General features: G+C 41.9%; 1 protein-coding gene across 7 annotated transcripts in view; it reads left to right on the forward strand.

The window, feature by feature from the left end:
* The window catches only part of tcf4 (transcription factor 4), a 208,842-nt gene that overhangs the window by 151,097 nt on the left and 37,930 nt on the right, over positions 1 to 19,815 (forward strand). Inside the window, exon 1 of one of the 7 annotated variants that reach the window (XM_016663011.1) lies at positions 1,652 to 2,040. The exons of 5 other annotated variants lie outside the window; for them this stretch is intronic. In XM_016663011.1, the coding sequence (XP_016518497.1) occupies positions 1,972 to 2,040 (69 nt within the window). In that variant the 5' untranslated portion in view covers positions 1,652 to 1,971. Of the gene's footprint in view, positions 1 to 1,651; positions 2,041 to 19,815 lie in introns of those variants that run through there. One more of the 7 variants, XM_007576155.2, reaches the window with a different exon arrangement.

The following is a 19,815-nucleotide window of genomic DNA, read 5'->3' on the forward strand; positions in this document are numbered from 1 at the left end:
CCACCCACCTGCCAAGATGATGGCTGGATGGATGGATGGATGGATGGATGGATGGATGGATGGGTGGATGGATGGATGGATGGATAATAAATTGCTTTTCTCGCTCTCAGACCAAAGCTGTTAAGAACTTTGTGACGTGTTTCGCTGCCGTTCAGCTTTGCTGCAGGAAAATTCTGATGAAGCATTGCATTCTGGGAGATGTAGGCTCATGTTCTTTAGGAACCTGCTGGTTTGTTATTTTTAATCTGAAGCTGCCGTCAGAGTCAGAACGCCAACATCGTGTGGAAATATAGAAAAAAGCTTTCTATGTTTTTCCATAAAGACGTGAAGCAAAAGTCCAGATCTGTCATAAAGTTCAGGAACATTTTAAGGATAATTTTCCTCCATGTCTTCCATAAAGCGTTGGATCCAGATCGTTCCGTGTGAATCCTGGTGTCAGTCAGACTAATCCTGGTATTTTATCGTTTACCTTTCATTCCGGGACGCCAGCTGACACGTCTGGGTGAAACGTGATTCTAGAGCAGCTCCTCTCGGCGCCTGTTTGAACGAGTTAGGAGAGGATGAAAGGCCAAGCTGAACAATCCCAGCTACTCGGCTTCATTACCAGAGAAACACACGAGCAACAGTCAGGCGCTAATGGCGCCCCCTGTAGGCCAGAACCTCCAGCTCCTGTAAGATGGTTTACCTGCATCTGGATGTGATTTTTAAATGGACATCGAAATATTGGAGACAGACGGGAAATAGAGACGGGTTCTCTTTACTGGACCAAACGGTACCCAGAACTTTGGGGAAGTCCAAGGAAATCTAGATTGTTCTAAAGAAAATGGATTTGATAAAAACTGTTAGAAATACTAATAAAAACGGATGGATGGATATGACAAAGGAAGAAACGAGCATAATATTTGTCTCAAGGCCTCCCATTCTTTATGTTTCCATAAAAATTAGTAATTAAAGGAATTTTATAAATATTAATTCATAGTTTTAAGGGAACTCCTCAACAAAAATAAATACAAATCAAAGTGATGAATGTTGAACATCTTATGAAGTTATACTCTGGTGTAAAGAAAAAAAATTTCCATAATCAAATTGTTTGAAACAATTGGATCAATTTTGATTATTTACAAAAGAAGAAAAAAAGAACCACATTTACTGAGCTGGTTATGTCAGATTAAATCCAAGATTTTTTTTTCTCATTAAATTAATTTTTATTTTAACTTTATGTCTTTCTTCTGGTAACTTTTTGTCTACATTATGCTAATATCATGACTTTATTCTCATAATTTTCAGAAAAAAATCTCTAGTTTGTTGTAGAAAAAAATAGATAAATTAAAATATTCAGTTCAAGGTGAAAACACCGTCTGGGGCCCCTGCGTCTGTCCCGCCCTGGGCCCCCGGGACGCTAACTCCGCCCCTGCGCTTCAGAGTTCAGCTGAAAAAAGAAAAGTGAACGCGCGCTTCAAAGGCACGCGGCAAAACTGCAGCTCGGCGCGAGACACGGACGATGATGAAGGAAAGATGGCTTCCAGATTTAATGTGGAAACTTGAAAGAGTGTCCGCGAGCGTCTGAGCGTGCGCGGACTTTTTTCCACGTGTGTGAGAGGAGCGGGGAGGAAGAGGAGGGACTGCTTCACTCTCTCTCTCTCTCTCTCTAACTACTTTGCATATTCCGCGTGCCTCGGCGCGGCCATATGGGAAAATGCAACTGAAGGAATTGACCGCGCGCAGGCAGGAGGAGCACGCGAGCGGAGCGGCGACACTTTGAGATCACAACAAACCAGAAAAGTTCCCAATTACGGAGACGAAGAAGAAACGAGACGCGACACGGGTTGGAGAGGACGAACCGAACCGAGCCGGGGAGGGGGGATTGACTGACTGCAGGGACCCGACAGAACCGGAACAAATTATAATAATATTGATTAAAAAAATCTAAAAAACCGAAATAAAAGCGCTTCCCGCTGGAGGACCGGAGCCATGTACTGTGCCTACACCATCCCGGGGATGACAGGCAGCTCCCTCATGTACTACTACAACGGCAAAGCGGTAAGGAAAGCTTCCTCATCCCTGTCATCCCGCCTGGTTTTCCCGTCCTGGAAGGGTTGGAGGAGGAGGGAGGGAAGGAAGGAGGGAGGGAAGGAGAGGTAGAGGAGGTGTGAAGGTGAGGAGGAGGAGGAGGAGGAGTGCGCTTTAATTTCTCCTGCATGGGAAAAAACGCAGCGGGGAATAACGAGAAAAACCTGCTGGGAGAATCTCTAAAACACTCCTTCATAGTTTCACTTTTTAAAATGATTATTTTTAAATTCATCTGCGGTAAAACACAGGAAAACGGAAAACATTAGTGATGTTTTAGTCCGAGGTTCGTTTTTCCGTTTCCAATTTTCTTAAACGGACGGAAACGAAACAAAATGAATCAAAAGCGATTGATTCAAATTTTAACTTCTTTTCCTCTGTTTTAATGTAAATGAGTTGATGATTACACTCAGTGGGTTTTACTTTTAAAAATATAATACAAAACAAACTGAAATAAATGAGGAAAATTAACACATTTAATATAAAATAAGAATGAATAAAGAGAAACATTTAATTCAGTTTATGCTTTTATTTAAACATAAATGTGTGTGTGTGTGTGTGTGTGTGTGTGTGTGTTCATACCATCCAAATAGGCCCAAATCTCGTCCAGATTAATTAAATCCACACTATTTAATCTGATTATTTGGTTAGATTTTTTTTAGCATGTTTTATTTAATTTAGTTATTTTTATTTGTGGGAGTGAAAATGTTTCCCGCAGCTCCTGAAGCAGACGTGAGAAAATGGTCCTGATGAGCCGTCTGACCCCCTGTGACCCCGTCTGTGACCCCCACCTGTAAAACACCAGGAAGTCGTTTAGAGTGGGGGGGGACGGTGCCTTCAAGTCACAGGTGCACTGGGATTTCCTACACATCCACCTGTCAGCGAAGTATCCGTCCACTTCAGGGTGAAAATAACAAAAACGAGGCCAAAGACTTTAAAACTATTTTTTTATTTGTTCTCAAAATTCAAATATATTTAAAAAAAAAAAAAGTGGAATTCTTTAGTGTTTTTCATGCTTTCTGTTGCTTTTTAAACCAAATAATTTTATTTTAATCTGTTTTTAATCCTGACACGTGGAGTCTGATGTGAACTCTTCTCGAAGCGATCCGGACTTCGTTTCTTCTCGTGTTTCTCGCTCCGTCTTTGTGCTTCGGAGCCGGAGCGGCCGGCTGCGGCGGGGCCCCTGCAGACGGGCCCCTGCCCGCGTGGCTCCGGCGCTTTGTTTGGCGGCTGGATGGCACATTGTGCCCGTCGGTGTTGATCCGGTGCCAAGCTGCTTTCAGGTTTCGCCCCTCCGCCTGTTTACGCCCGCTGTCTGCTGGCAGACGGACAAACTCAGCCGCTGCTCCTGAAACGTTTCTGATTTTTCAGGGTCTTGGATAAAAAGCAGGTTGTGGTTGGAATGAAGGGAAAGCGGAGCGAGGAGGAAAACTGGGGCAGGTTTTAAAAAAGAGAGAAGCTGGGGGAGAAGCAGCGAGGCTCGGCGTGGAGCGGAGGAAGAGGAGGAGGAGGAAGAGGAGGGCCGAGGCCTCGGCTGTCGGCTCTCTAACTTAAGCTCCCGCGGCTTAATGAGGCAGCAGAACCCGGGCAAAAACAAAAGGCCTGGTGCTGAGGCGGCCGGCGGCGGCTTTGTGATGCTAACGCGGCGTTTGAATATTCAGACCGTTTTAATTAGGAGAGTCCTGGAGCCGACCCGACCCGACCGGCTTCTCCGCTCAGGCCCAGAGAGAAAGCTGCTTCTAGTCCCTCGTTTTAAATAACATCATTTCATAAACCTGCTTTTAAAAAGAAAATGTTTTATTCCTATTTCTGAAAAAAAAAAAAATTCTGCTTTAGGAAACTTCACCCAAAAGATTTTTATTTTCTCTTCAGTTGCATTTTTTCCTGCTTTTCCTTATTATTAAATGAGTGAACAGATAATCAGTTATGAACGGGTCCTTCATTTAGAGTGTCGGTTCTGGATGCTCTGGTTCATGGCGGCGAGGTCCAGTAGGAGCGGACATCCTGTGGGCCGGGAGGCTGGAGCACAGCATGTTATGCAATTAAAACTTTATAAATAGACGCATTGTGTGTGTGTGTGTGTGTGTGTGTGTGTGTGTGTGTGTGTGAGAGCACCTCCATCTGCTGGAGTCTCAGAAATATTTTATTCTCAGTTTAAATTTTATTCCTAATCTGTTTTTCTTCCTAATTTTTTATTTAATCTCTGAACACGTCGGCCTCGGCTCAGGCTTTTATTTTGAAGGTATCTTGGTTACAGTGAGAATCATGGTTCGTTTGCAGAAACGGTCAGAAAGAGAGTCTGTGGATGTCCGGGTCAGTCGGGTTTCCTCTGGTTGCTTTAAGCCGTGTGTGTGTGTGTGTGTGTGTGTGTGTGTGTGTGTGTGTGTGTGTGTGTGTCATCCTCCGTCTGGTCCAGTTAAAGCCTTACACATCATTCAGGCTTAAACTTAATCCCACCGCATCAGATTATCTGACACTGATGCCGCCGATGTGCACAGATACACCAAACACACACACACACACACACACAACCATATATATACACGTGTGTGTGTGTGTGTGTGGTGAAGTTTGAACCAATCGGGTTTATTTCTTTCCGGAACAAGTTCAGCGTTACATCATCAACACTAAGGAAACTTCAGTCAGCTCTACAGATTAGGGCGATGGTTCGGAGGCCCTCCAGCCTCAAACCAATAAGATGTTTTGGTTTCTGTGATTTTTATTGTTTTTTACGATGAATATTAAGAAGAGTGGAAATAATTTGAGATTGCATTAAAACAATTTGCATTAGAAACATGAAGCTGTTTTTCTGCTCCTCCTTCACTTCCTGACAGAAACAAATGATTTTAAAAATCTGATCCTGCAGATTAATAACCAGAGTTTTGATTCTGGTTATTTATTGTTTGTGTTTAATGTTTTCAGAGGCAGTGAAATATTTCTGTTTCTATTTCCTGACGTTAGATTTAGAGGCAGAAACAAACGTTTTATCGCATTTTAAAAATAAAATAGAAAAATATTAATGTTTTCTAATCAGTCCATTATGAATCTAAGGAAAATCAGGAGTGATCATGTTTAAAATATACATTTAATTCACTTTAAATGCCTGGATGATGATAAAATATTATAGATTCATAATTTTAATTATTTTAGTTATTCTTATGCAGGTTTCTCTTAGTCTTTTGTCATTTCCTAACATAAAAATGTAATTAAGTTTTAAAAGCTGGTTTTGAAGCCATCAGGCCTCGTTTTCCTGTAATATTTAATGTTTTAAAGTGAGTCGGGGCTGAAGGGGGCCGAGCGCTGGCCCGGGTCCAAACCGACACCTGCCGGGTCGACGTGTGGAAACCTGCTGCCAGGAAGTGATGCGGACTTTAGTCATTCGTTTCCTGGATCCGCTCTGCGTTTTCAAAGATCTTTGTTTTTCTTTTTTTTCTCGTTTTTTTCTCGGATCAGAAACACGACGAAGGAAAAACCCCGGATGGCGGGACAGAATTTCCATTTCATCTTTAGTTTCTCGGGTTTTCGTGACCCGGAAGCTGTAGTGCATGTAACCATGGCAACGCTGGACCCACACACACACACACACACACACACACTCGTCTGGCAGGAATGTTGCTCCGCTGGGCTTTATAAGGATCATTTCATCTGTTAAAATATTTCTGTGAATAATAATAATAATATTTTCCTTTAATCAAAAATCACTTCATGATTTTAGTTTTGGTCGTCAGCTGAAAATGAAAAATGATGATGTGTGGATTTACACCCATCCAGTCTGATTTTAAAGGAATAATTTGGAAGTTATTTGTTTCCAGCAGGAAGCACTGGGAATACTGGGACAGGTTCTGGTTTTCTACAGCAGATAGTTTGAATTTCTGTTGGTTTTCCCAGTTAATCTGAAATCAGAAAACATTAAAAATCTGCAATAATCTCAACTTTAATCTGCAGAATTCCCACTGATAGGATTTCCTTGATAAATGGTTAAAATCATTTGTCGACATCAGAACCATCAGAGCGTCTTTACCAACCACAGTTGAGCCGTATTATTTGGTATATTTATTCCCTCCCTGCGTGTTTCCCAGTTGGATGGACGGGTCGGGATGAAACGGGTTGGACTTGGTCGCTCTGCTCCTGCAGAGGAAACGACGACGGGGGAAAATAAAAAGCAGATTTGGGGAAAATGTGAGTTAAATCAGCTGAAGGTGAATCAGCCTCTGAAGCTGTAAATATTAAATCGCTCTGGATGATCGGCTCTAACTGAGCGATCTGGAGTTCAGTTGGTGCAGGAATCTGCAGCAGAAATGCAGATCTGGGGAATATTTGTTGCTCCGGAGCGACCAGCTGCTGAATGAGGCTCTTTGTAACGGAGCCGCTCCGTTTTACTCAGTTTTAAGCCCTTGACTTCAGAGTGCAAGGTCACAGCTGCCAAAACACTGACCATGCACGTCACACACACACGCCTGGACAGTGTGTGTGTCCCATATGGGAAGGTGGGCCGCAGAATCCATCTGCATTCCTGGGATAGCTGGGAATCTCCATGGCGACCTGCGAGGAGCAGGTCCGGCTCCGGGCGCGCGGCCGGACCGGCGCCGAGCGATGTTCCTGGAACACGCCCTCTCTGGCGGCCATGTTGGAAATGTGCAGACTTGGCAGCGGTGAGTCCGATCTGCTGATCGCCGTGGCGACAGGCGGATTAGGAAACAATGCCCACGGCCTCGTGTTCGATCGTTTCTCTGCTGACAGAAAAGATTTCATTACATCGATTCGTTTCAAAGCAACAAATTTACTGAAGTTAATCAGATAAAATTATTGTTGCTTTTCTGATTTAAGTGTTTAAATCATTTTCTGAATCCTAAATGAGATTTAAGCTCATATTTTAATTTTAGCAGCTTGGGAGTGGAAGTGATGAGTCTGCTGGATGGAGCTGAGATGAGGGTGATGGTGCAGAGGCCAGACTTTGAGTCATGCAGATCATTCAGATCAGATCAGATTAGCTCAGATCATTCAGATCAGATTAGATTAGATTAGATTAGATCATTCAGATCAGATTAGATTAGATTAGCTCAGATCATTCAGATCAGATCAGATCGCTGTGACTTCAGCAACGATCAGGTGAAATCGTGATCACGATGAGATTACTGGATACTAACATCATGAGATCAACCAGTTAACTCAGATTTTAAGTTTTCAAAACATCAGACACAAATTTCAAAACTGTCAAGTCCTAAAACCAATCAGTTGGTAATCATCTGATATCTAATCTCTATTGATAATTAAGGCGGGTACGAATGATTTTCTATGTGCTGTTTTATAATAAAACATGTTTTTTTTCCCAGTTTTTTAGTTTTTTGAGCTCCTTGTTTCATTTTCTCCCAGATTCAAACTGACTGGTTGAATCTGTGTCACTCTAATCTACCTGGGTGTGAATAATCTGAGGCAGATTTTTAGTCTTAATCTGCAGATCAGAACTGAAACAAAACCAGTAAAAATCTGATTGGTGCGTCTCTCCAGGTGCTAAAATAAAACGTAACCTGATGAAACCAGTTGGTTTCCACGTTTAAGAAATTGTTTTATGATAATAGTAAGGGCTTGTATCGGTGATAGATTTGTGGATTGTGGATTATTTCTGCTGGTTTTGGATCTTTTTGTTAATTCAGTTTGATCAAAACCTTCAGTTTGATCAAAACCTTCAGTTTGATCAAAACCTTCCCAGCTGCTCGTCACTCCGACGCTTTTCCTCCTTCAGGTTCCTGAAGCCGGACGGCGTTCGGTTTCTGCTGCTGCTGTTTCCCCGTTAGCTACGTTAGCTGGAAACACCGCTCTGTGTGTGTGTGTGTGTGTGTGTGTGTTTTGGACCTAAAGTCTGTTCTCACATGTGCTGAGCTCGGGCTTCACAGCAGAAACACGAGCTTAAGTAAGTTAAGGTTTTTGGCTGGAGATGAAAGCAGAGCTGTGTGTGTTTCTGTGTGGAAGACACCATTTTAAACACTCCGCTTCACAGCACTCCACTTTCCTACACACACACACACACACACACACACACACACAAGCCTCCCAGTCTGCATTATCGCAGTGGAAAAATGGGGCTGTTGTTTTGTTTAGGGCGTGTGTGTGTGTGTGTGTGTGTGTGTGTGTGTGTGTGTGTGTGTGTTTAGTGGGTCAGTCATGCTGTTAGCGAGGCTGCATGGACTCGCTGATAAACACCAGACAGCTGTCACACTTTAAACAACAAGAGAAGCAAACTGCTAACCCAGAGCCGGTGGGCTGAGCTCGGCCCGCTCCGCTCGGCACCGGGCCGGAACCGACCCGACACCGGGCTTTGGGCCGCTGATGATGGCGGCCATTAAAACGCCGCCTTCAGGTGTTTAACGTCACTCTGCTGATGCAGACGATGACTGCAGCTGAAATTATTCTGGGATTAAAGTCACAATTCAGAAACTAAGACAGAAAATTTAGACTCCAATCAGAAAATTCTGAGATTAGAGTCGATATTCTAAAAATAAAGACAACATTCAGAAATTAAATACAGAATTCTGAAATTGAAGTGAGAAAATTCTGAGATTAAACTCAAAATTCTGAGATTAAACTCAAAATTCTGACATTTAAATCAGAATTTTAAGATTAGTCAAAAAATCTCAAGATCCCAGTCCGAAAATTCTGACATTAAAACCAAAAGTCTTTGATAACAACAATCATAATTCTGAGATTAAAATTCAGATTCTGAGATTAAAGAAAGAAAATCCTGAGATTTAGATTTCTCTGGTTGCTCTAATCTCCATTTTCTCCTGAATCACTTTGTGCAAAACTCTTTATTCCATGAACATATTTTTCCATCTACTGGTAAATTTACACAAATCTGTTAAACTAAAAGACGACGAGCAAAAATAGTAAAACATTGATAACAGCTGATTATTATCTGACCCATGGATATCACTCGTTGTAGACGGTTGTTTTATATTAAAACTAGTTTTTTTCCTCTAATGCTGGTTGATGCAAATTCCACACATACCAAGTGGAAGCACTTTGCTGACATCTGGTGGTCAAAGTTATGAGCGTAGTTACGCTAATTTGCATGGTGATCATATTTTGTACGTTGAAGTGGAGGACCTGCTGAAACATGTGGATCCGACCAGAACTCAGAACCTCCATGTTTGATGAGCAGCGTGAAGCAGAGCCGCCATGTTGGGAGGCGATGAAACCCTAAAGTAAAACCAAGCAGAGAGAAATCCGCTTCTCCTCCTGCCGTCCGTCTCTATCTCCCATCTCAGAAAACCCAGAGCATGCGGCCGGACGACGCGCGTCCTGCAGCGCCGCATTGATGTTGCGGTGATAGATGCGTCCATATGGTCGGCGTTAGCGCTGTACCTGATCGCAGAGAGAGGAGGAGGAGAATCAAAGACAACAAAGAGGAATAAAGAACGACATAAAGAACAAACAGAGAAGGATCCTGCAGCGCTGCAGTAATCAGCTCTTTGATCTGACTCCTTTATTATTCCAGCGTGGGCCAAATAATGCAGTCCTGATTGTATTGCTGGCAACCAGCGCGCCTCCATATGTTGGCTATTAGAGGCTCCACTGTCTCCACGCTGCTGCTTCTTCTTCTGTGGTGCTTCGTCGGGGTCACAGGGCTCATTCCTCCACGCTTATCTGCTCTCATTTGCTGCTCAGATTGATTGTGCATAAACAAGGAGCTGAGGAAAAGTGTTAAAAATCATCCAAGAAAAACATGGAAAACGGCATCAGACTGGAAGTTTCCATTCGATCATTGAAGACTGATCAGCCGATACCGATTTACTTTTGTCTGAAAATGTTGGAACATTCTGGCTGATTGTCAAATCTTTGTCGGTAGATGAATATCAACTGATGGCTGATGTTCCACAGTTAAAATAATAATAATTTCATTTATTGGAGGAAAATCTTCCTGTCCAACCCGACTTCATGAGAAAGTAAGGACACCCTGAACCGAATCGCTGGTTCCTCCAACAGATGAAACATGATGTTTAGAACCAGAACCAATATTTAGCAGTATTTACGTTTTTCTACTCTTTCAACACTTTGAAAAAAAAACAGCCAGAAACAAAATGGATATAAATATCGGTTGTTTATAAATTACCAATATCGTTTGATCAGATATTAGTGCCGATATGTCGTGTATTTCTGGTAATTAGTAGTAATGAGTCTTTAACAATTTGATTGAGTCACATTGGAGGGTTTTCTAGCTGCTACATCATGATTTCGGTCCAGACTTTGACTAGGCCTCTTCATAGTCTCCATGTAGAACCAGAATCTCCACTGGATGGATGTTTTGTCAGCTGGGTTCTGTTTAAGGCATTTATTGTGTGAAACTGATCTTTAAATTAAATTCTCTGAGTGTTCAGATGGAAAAGAGGATCATCAGTTTTGGTGTTGCATGTCGCTGCGTCATTAAAAATGGCCGACTTAAATGTTGACAGAGTTTTTCTCCGTTTGGCTTCCTGCTTCAACTCAACCTGATCTTGTGTTTTATTGCTTTGTTTTGCAGTAAATGGTGATTTTCATGTGTAGTTTTTAGTTTTTATGCTTTTATATTGATTTATTAGTGAATTCATGATGTTTTGCCACAATTTTAAACATAAATTTACGTTTTTCAATCAACTCAAGTTTTATTCTAACGACTTTCTTTATATATGCTGGAACTTTGACTAGAAATTACATCAAATTAAGCTATGGGTGCTAACGCATTAGCATCAAAGCGCAGCATGTTTTATCTTTCATTATTTTTTCTGCCATGATTTTTTTGCCACGTTGTAGAAAAATTACATTTAAAACACAAAGCTACTGGGAATACTGGGAACAGTGTGTTGTAACTTTTGTTTGCATTTTGTCTTCAGATTTTAAAGAAAAAAAATCAAGAGTTTGACATTTTTATTGAATAAATTTTGATTTTGGTAAAAGAAGTCAGAAAATTTCACAGTTTTTGGAGCTGAATTACACCGAACTGTAGATAAGTTTAACCCTGTCTCTGAAAGTTGGATCTGAATTGATTTAACTGCTTTCATGTTGTTGTTTTCAAATATTTACAGTTTAATTTCCACGTGTGAACAAAAAGTCACAGCAAAATAAAACTAAACTACACTGAAAAACCTCAAACAGTTGAGTTTTTTTTTTTTTTCAGAAAATTGTGCAAGAAAGTGTTTAGTTTTAAATGAATCTTCATATTCAGCAGTTTAGCGACCAAATAATCTGCCAGTGGAAATATTATTTTTCCAACAATACAAAGAAATTGTTGACTTAAAACAAGCTACAATTTCTTGCTAAAAATGTTCTTCTAAGCGTTCCAAGACATTTGTACTACAAACTAAGACTTTGTGAAAAAATATGAACCTGTTTATTATTTTAGTTTTTACTACCAATTTTTGGCAGGGTCAGTCCTCCGTATAATGAAGCACAGCTAAAAACAAGCTAATTTACTGCAGATAAACCTCTGAAGGGTTACGTGGAGCTTGTGGGGGGCTCCCCTGGTCCCAGACTCTGACTAAGAACGAGTCGGAGCGTCTTTAGAGTTGATGGCAGGAAAGTCCAGATGATGATTTTACTGTTTGTTCTCATGAAGACGACCAGGATGAGTCTGGTGGAAACAGAACCGCGGGGCCGTGACTCAGACTTTTAATCTTCATTAACATCTCAGTGGATCAGGGGAACCGGCTGCGATCAGAATCAGATGTTGGGTTTAAGGTGATTTAATCCTCCGCTCACCCACTGCTGATGCTTTCGCCCAAAAATTCGCTGCGTAAATTTCCTGCTTGTTGGGTTTGAACCGGGATCAGACAGAAGAGAAGAGCTGGACTGAGTTAAAACTTCTAGGACGGATGATAAAAGGACATCTGGAAGTCTCTTTGTGTCTGTCTTGTCTATTTTTAGGCAAATAAGCAAATATTCTCTCTGAAACGCGTTTAAAAGCAAAGGAAACCCGTTAATTTGAAATGAAATTCAGCTGCAGTTCCAGGGATCTGACTCCATAAAAACCTTTCACAGTCTGAAAACATCCGGTGATGTAACGCCGGCGTAATGGCTGCGCAGCAGGAGCGGGGTCAGAGGTTAAGATTCTCACAAACCCAGGATGACGGAGACGAAGGATTAAGTGAGGTTTTATGTGGCTGTGCTGCTGATTTTACTGGAAAGTCATAAAAACGAGCGAAATGAAAAATATCCAAAGGAAAAATGATTTTAAATGTTTTTCAGGCTCTAAAGTTTTAATTCTGCTTCACAAAATATCAACTCCTCATTCAGTGGCGGCTAAAAGGTCGACTCAACAGAAAATGTGAAGGTTAAAGCTCCTGCAGAGGAAACGTATGGAGGACTGGTCCTGCCAAAATTACTAAAAAGTATAGAAATATATAAATGTCTTGTTAAAGTAATTAATGTGACAAATAACTTTCTTATTTGGTTATCCAATGTGACCTAAAGTTTATTTTTCATTTTCACCAGTACTTTCACAATATCTCTTATTTTTCATTTTATTTCCAGTTTCATTGTTTTATTGGTTTGATTTAAACTGCAGAAGTATTCACTCCATTTAAACGGTTTGGTCACAGCCGCACACCTCAGCACATCTTCCTGAGATTTCAGCCTCCTTTGTAACCAACTACCTTCACCATGACATATGGTAGCGGCAGCATCATGCTGTGGGGAAGCTAGTCTGGTTTGATCCAAACATCTAAATCCAGGAAAATCCTAGAAGAAAACGTGAGACTGTTCACCTTCCAGCAGGAAAACTAGGCCAAATGTACAGCCGGAGATACTATCAGATGGCCTAGTTAAAGTCCAGACCAAATCCAAATGGGAGGCTGTGTGTAAGATTTTGAAAAGTGATGTCCACAGATATGTCTGAACAATATATTGCAAATATATCATCAATATCCACATCCCAGCATCTGTTGCTAATATATTCCAAGCTTTGAAAGCTAGCATTTTTCATGCTAATCTAACATTTAGCTAATTGGACAGAATCTCAGTGTAGCATATGCTCACACTGGACACTAATTACATTGCCTAAGAGGTTAAAGGTCACAGAGTGATGGAAACACAGATGAGGAAGAGAGGATGAAAGAAAAAGGCAGATTTCACAGCTGATATCGCAATATTTACCAGTAATATTGTGATATTTTCTCATATTGTGTAGTTCTGTTCACTGATGATCTTCATCTGGCCTGATGGAGTTTGATCTGTTTCATAAAGACTAAAACCTCATTTTCTAGACGCTCAAAGCCGGTGCAGACAGCGCTGACTCAGGGTGCTGAAAACAGAAGCACACCACACTTTTCAGATTTATTTTTGGGGAAAAATATTGAAATGCTTTCAGTATCTGGCACCTGTTTGTGTTGGTTTTTCAGATTAAAATGAAGGAACCTGATGTTTGTGGTTTAATGTTTAAGCGGTGTGAAAACTTTAAATGTTTCATTCACCTGATGAACTAATGGATCTAATTTAATCTATTTTCTGATTTTCTGGGGTTCGGGTTGACCTCTGACCTGAAGCAGCTGGTCACAGGTCGCCTTCCGTCGGCCATCTTAGCGTTGGGATCGAGGTTCGGCGCGCAGCCCGCCTCCTGGCTCTGCCCGCCTGTCTGCTCTGAGCTTCAATAATTAACATGCAGCGGCGGCCATCTTAGCTTTTTTGGCACGGGGTTCTTTTGGTGCCAGCTGGTGTGTTGCCTTGGCAACGGAGTCCCGGCGACACGGTTGTAGCGCTCCCAAACTTTCTGAGATGAATCTCTGGCGGCCATCTTAGAGGAGGAGACGTTTTGTTTATTTACCGCTGCTGTTCTCGCCCCGACAGAGCTGACGTCTGATTGGCTGAGCGCCATGTGACGGGCGATTTGATTGGCTGTCAGGCAGGACGAATGTCTGTATTCAGATTATTTTTGTTTGTTTTGAATTTGCTGGGTTTAAAACTGAAGATATATATTTTATTTGTTCATTTAGTTTCCCACCTGCTTAATGTGTTGCATGCTTCCTGTTCCATGTTCAAAATAATAAAATATTAAGAAAAAACATACAAACCAACTAAAGTTTCTTTAAAATATGACAGACAGACTCAATGAGGGACTTCCTGTTGTTTATATAGACATGAAATCACCAGATATCTGTTACTGTCAGAGGTCTGAGGTGTTTTAATTAAACTAAATGTGTTTATTTAAAATGAGACTTTAGTCGTCGTTAATGAGGATCAGAAAACTGGATGAAAGAGGACGGATTATGAACGATAGGAGCGTGGAATTGTGGGTAAAATCTCTGGATTTGTTTATTTTCTACATTGGAAATGGAATCAGATTTTTATTTACTGTAAAAACGATGGATGACCCAACGAACCATCATGAGGCTCCACAGCAACTGGAAACCAGTTTAAACTGGGCTGCCTGTCGGACGGCAGGTGTGTGTGTGTGTGTGTGTGTGTGTGTGTGTGTGTGTGTGTGTGTGTGTGTGTGTGTGTGTGTGTGTGTGTAGACTTGTTAATTACTTCATCATTGATTATTTATAAAACAACTTAATGAGCTGTCAGGCGGCCAAATGGCTGCAGACCAACAACCAGTCACCACTGGAGAGGAAGAGGAGGAGGAAGAGGAGGAGTCTTTCTTTTTGTCATCCATCACTCCTCCCTTTGAGCCATCCTTACATCCTGTCTTCCTTCCTTCCTTCGTCCCTCCTTCCTTTCATCCTTCCTTCTTTCCTTTCTTCCTCCGATCCTTCTTTCTTTTCTTTGTCTTTCCTTCCTTCTTTCCTCGTTCCTTACTCCCTCCTTCCTTCCTTCCATCCTTTCTTCTTCCCTCCTTCCTTGCTGTTTCATCCTTTAAACTATCTGAAGTGTTTCCCTCTCTCTCTCCCTGCGTTGGTCGGTCGAGGCCGTCCTCTCGCTAACGACGGCTGGCAGTCGGCAGCATGTGGCAGTAATTAAATCAAAGGAAGCCGCTGAAAGAGAGACGGTGGGGGAGAAAGAGAAGAAGAAGAAGGAGGAAAAAAAGCGTTTGCATGTCGGCTTCGCCAGGAAAAAAAATCCTGGCAGTTAAAAGAAAAACGGGCGGCTAATAAAAACGATCGTGGAGGAGACTCGTAAAGAGCGGTCACCTGTGGAGAAGTGTTTTTGTTCTCCGGCCTGGAAAACCTGTGTGCTCACACACACACACACACACACACACACACCCACACACACACACACACTCTGTTAATCTGAGTGTGTGTGTCGAGTCACTTCTGCTGCTGTGATCAGAAACACGGAGTAAAGTTTGTTGATTTTAAAGAAATGGAGAACAAACTGCAGACGTAGCGAATTCCCTGTCAGTCATTTCAAAACGTTCTGTGGTTTCAGCTAATCGAGCTGATCTGGCTTTTCTACAGGCTACAGGGCGAACAAGGCTTTAAGTTTATATAAATACGTATTTAGTCATGGCAGGACTAATTAATCTGTTGTGTATAATTTCTTAATATGAAACTTTTCTGCCAGGTAAATGTTTGAGTCACTTTCGTTGTGTTCTGTGACTCGAGGTGGTTCAGGCTACCGCTAACTAGCTGCTAATGTGTCTTTGCTAGCTGGTCCAGGTTTAGCTACCATGAGCTAAGCACAAATTATTTCCAGTTGGCCGGATAACGTTTATCTTTGCCAAACAGGATAACTTCTGTTGCCAAACCATCCGATGATAGCAGCATTCGCTGCAAAATGCTAGCTGGCTAGCTTTATCCGAAATTACTTGAATTTATTTTAAATCTCTCTTCTGTTGAAAACCCAAACAATGTTACATGCATTTTGTACAAAAATCTAGCCAGCTAGCTTTCTTGTTTCCACCATGAGTTAAATTTATCGCTAACTGGATGGATGATGCTTGCCTTCCCATTGGCTAACTTCCAATGCTAAGACATGCAATGCTAGGAGCATTCTGTGCAACAAGCTAACTAGCTTCATCAGAAATTGCTTTGGGTTTATTTTAAATGTAACGGACAGAAAAAAGGATCAGAGGAAATAGAAAGGAAGAGAGGAGGGATAGAAAGTTTAAAGGGAAAGAAGAAGATAAGAATAAGAGAAGAAAAGTAAAAGTCTGTTTCTGCACCTGCAGGAAGAGAGAAAAACAGAAACCAGAGAAACGGCTGAAAAGTCCTGATTAATACAAGATGCACTTAGTGGAAACGTGGATTAACTTTAAATCATTAATAGACCAAAGGAGAGACATCATGAAGGCGGTCTGAGGTAAGCTGGTCTGGGTGGCGGTTCTGTCTGGTTCTGCCCGGTTCTCTGGTCTCAGTGATCAGCAGCAGCTCTCAGCAGACCGGATCTCTCTGAGTGGATCTCTGAAAGGCCCCGGGTTCTTCGTATCGTCTCTGGCGGCCTTTCTCCCCCAGGCCTCTCCGTATTTCCTGCCATGAAGCCACATTATGTTTCCCATCATGGAAATCCAGCTGCCCAGTTTCCTGCCTGCACAGAAATGAACGATTCTGCTTTTATGAAACTTTAGATCAAGAAAGAAATTGACTCAGACACATTCACACCCTTCCTTATGTGTTGTTTTGTTAGAGCCACAAATTTAAATGTGTTTTATGAAATATGGGATTTTATGAAATAGACCAATAGATGCTGTTTTATTGTAGAGTAGAAGGAAAATGATGCAAAATGAAACCGCAGCCGATTTCAACCTGACGCCCACATTAGCTGCTAACAGGCTATTTGTTTCGCTCTGGACTGAGAGAATCTGTGAACTCAAACCTTTAACTCATGCCACAGATTCTCAACTGGGCTTTAACTAGGCCATTCTCTCGGGACATTACCCGGTGGGCCGGTCCGACGTTCACAGAACGGTGGAGTAGTCGTGTTGTAATCAGGAGGTTGTTGGTTAGATTCCTTCTGTCCATGTGCCTCTGAGCAACGCACCTAATAATTAAATCGACTGGAAAGCGCCTGACAAGTTCAGTCCAGTTATCTTAACATCTCCTTCCTGCTGGGTTTAGATCGACCCTGCATGATGCTGCCACCACCAGGTGGTGTGCTCTGGCTGTTGGTTTTCAAGGCGTCAGAGTGGAAATCAAACACTTTGTTTGCTAATCATGTGACCTTGGAGGCAGCTGGCTCCTGAGAGAAACGGTAGTTTAAATCACAGCGGATGCAGTTTACATGCAGAATTAGACGTTTAGAGGCTGAAAGCTGTGGAGCAGCTCCAGTGCCAACAGATATAGCACTTCTGAAGACACACACAATCCTCCAGCTAATTCAGAGTAATTAGTGGTCAATTAAAGAGCTGTGACATCACTGGCTGTCTGAGGCTTTGATCTGGTGGCTCCTGGCAGGACCAGACGCCATCTTGAATCCATTTACAGGCCGCAGTGTAAACATGGCACACAACCGGACGCTCTGCTGCCTCTGCTGCTGCTTTTATGTCTTTTTGCTTCTGGACTTTCCTTTTTTCTGGTTTTATTCTTTAATCCAGTCTCTGGTTTTATTTTTGGCATCTGGTGAGACGTCTTCAACATTTGCTCCCATCAGGTTTTATTCTGTTATTTGGGCTCATGTTTCCCTCGTTTCGTGGCTCAAAGTGAATCGAACAGATTCCGGTTGTTTGGTAGCCTTGTTGTTCTGTTTGTATCCATAACGGGAACGTTTTGTCTCCAACTGTGAGAAACGATGAAATCATAAAAATACTTAACAACTGAGGAAAATAAACAGATTATGAATTTTCTTTGCTGGTGCAGAATGGAGCGGCTTCGTTTATTCAGTCTTTATCACCAGCAGTGCAACAGCAATTAAATTTTGGCCCATACCGATATCAGTATTGCAGTTTGGCTGATAAACAATATTTATTGATATTATATGTCTTCTTTCATTTTCTACATCCTGAAAAAGCAACATGCAATATTTGGTTTCATGTCATGATTTAATTCTTGTGCAGGCCAGCAATGAGTTTGACCAGCTTGATGGTCTCTGAGAAAATGGTTGAACGAATGGAAGAAGGAGGATGTGGGTTGGTTACAGTTGATGTTCTCATCACTATGGTATCACCATCGTTTGTCGTTTCATCACAGTTTAATACAACATGTTGGTAGTTAAAAAGCTCATTTCTATGCTGATGACGCCTTTATTCACATGTACAACAGGATCATCAGTACGACGTTCTGAAAGGTCGTATTTCTGTTTTGGTAATCCAGATTTGACAAATCATGGAACATAATCTGTCTGAAATGTTGCTGGTTGTTATAGAAAGTGTCCTGAATGAGGCTGCAAACTGTAAAATGATGTGTAAAACTTTGTGGGATAAAACCCAGTGGAGGCGTTGATTAACCGAGCGGCTCAGATGGAGACGAAACCTTCAGCCGAGCTAAAGAGGAGAAGAGCCTCTAACTGGGAGAGAACTGGTGAATAATAGATGAACAGTCTGCTGCCTGAACACATCAGGATCCACCTGACATGATACCAACACCTATGTGGCCAGGTTATTAATGCAGATTGTTACATTTTTAAAGTATTTTCTTCAGCTTGTGACAGAATGCTGCATCCTTGGTGCACAAATCAGCGTCATCACAGGTCCTTCCTCCCAGCAGCTGCTAATTTGTAACCATAACTACTCCAAACAAACTCAAAACATATTGACTGCTGTTATTGTTTTATGCACACACACACACACACACACACACACACACACACACACACACACACATATATATATATATATACACACATACACATATATATATATATATACACAGACACATTTGGAAGTGTTTTAGCTGTACTTTTCTCTAACGCTGCAACTACTATTTTAGTAATTAAATTTAAAAATTAGCTCAATCTGCAGCGTTTTTTATGCAATATTAGAAATATATTGGAGACAAACAATTCTTTTGAAATTGTAAAATCAACATTTTATTGCCTATAATACAATAAGAGCGCCTCTTTAGTGAATGTTTGAAAAGAAAATTCACTGACTGCATCTTCCTTCTTTATGAGATGTAAATAAAAATGGAGTCAGATTTTAGTGATTCTTGAGTCATTTCTCCGGCTAGCGCTAGGCTAGCTAGCATTTGTTTTGGTTGTATTTACCCAGAATCCCCTGTGCTGTAGTCCACTTCCTGCTTTTGGAGCGGTCTCTGGTCCACTTGGCGTTCACATTCAGACCACTTCAGCCGAACCCAGACTGTTTGTAGGACCAGAGTTTGGTTTTATTGATCCGATTCACACCAAACCGGACTCTGGTCCTTAACGCCGCGCTCGGCGTTGTTCTGTCGTTGTTTTAAAGTGAAAACCACCAGGCTACTTCTTCATCCGGTTCTGTTTAAGGAGAAGCTTCACCAGAGTCCAGTTTCCAAACGTCTCCCACAGACTCGTGTCACACACTTTCTGTGTTTCTTTGTCCGGACCCCCGGTGTTTTCTGTCTGAGTGACTCGACCCCCCCTTCAGTCACAGGTGCAACGCGCTCGAACACACACACATGCTGAGTCCACTTGTCTTCACGTAGGGGGCTCTAATCAAGCCTCAGGAAGCCGGAGCTCCACAGGGAGCTGTGTGTGTGTGTGTGTGTCGCAAAGTGAGCTGAGGAATGCGTCGGTCCATGAAACTCTGTGAGTGTGTGAAGGCGCTGCATGTTTTCAATTACACCCAAGTATTTTTGCAGATGTGAGTGTATTTGCTCTCTTTGTGCCCCGTTTCTGTCTGGTTATTTGATGTTTCTCCTCCCTCTCTCTCTTTCTCTCTCTCTCTCTCTTCTCTGTCTCTCTCTCTCTCTCTCTCTCTCTCTC

Source organism: Poecilia formosa, unplaced genomic scaffold (assembly GCF_000485575.1).
Source record: "Poecilia formosa unplaced genomic scaffold, Poecilia_formosa-5.1.2 Scaffold399, whole genome shotgun sequence".
NCBI lineage: Eukaryota > Metazoa > Chordata > Actinopteri > Cyprinodontiformes > Poeciliidae > Poecilia > Poecilia formosa.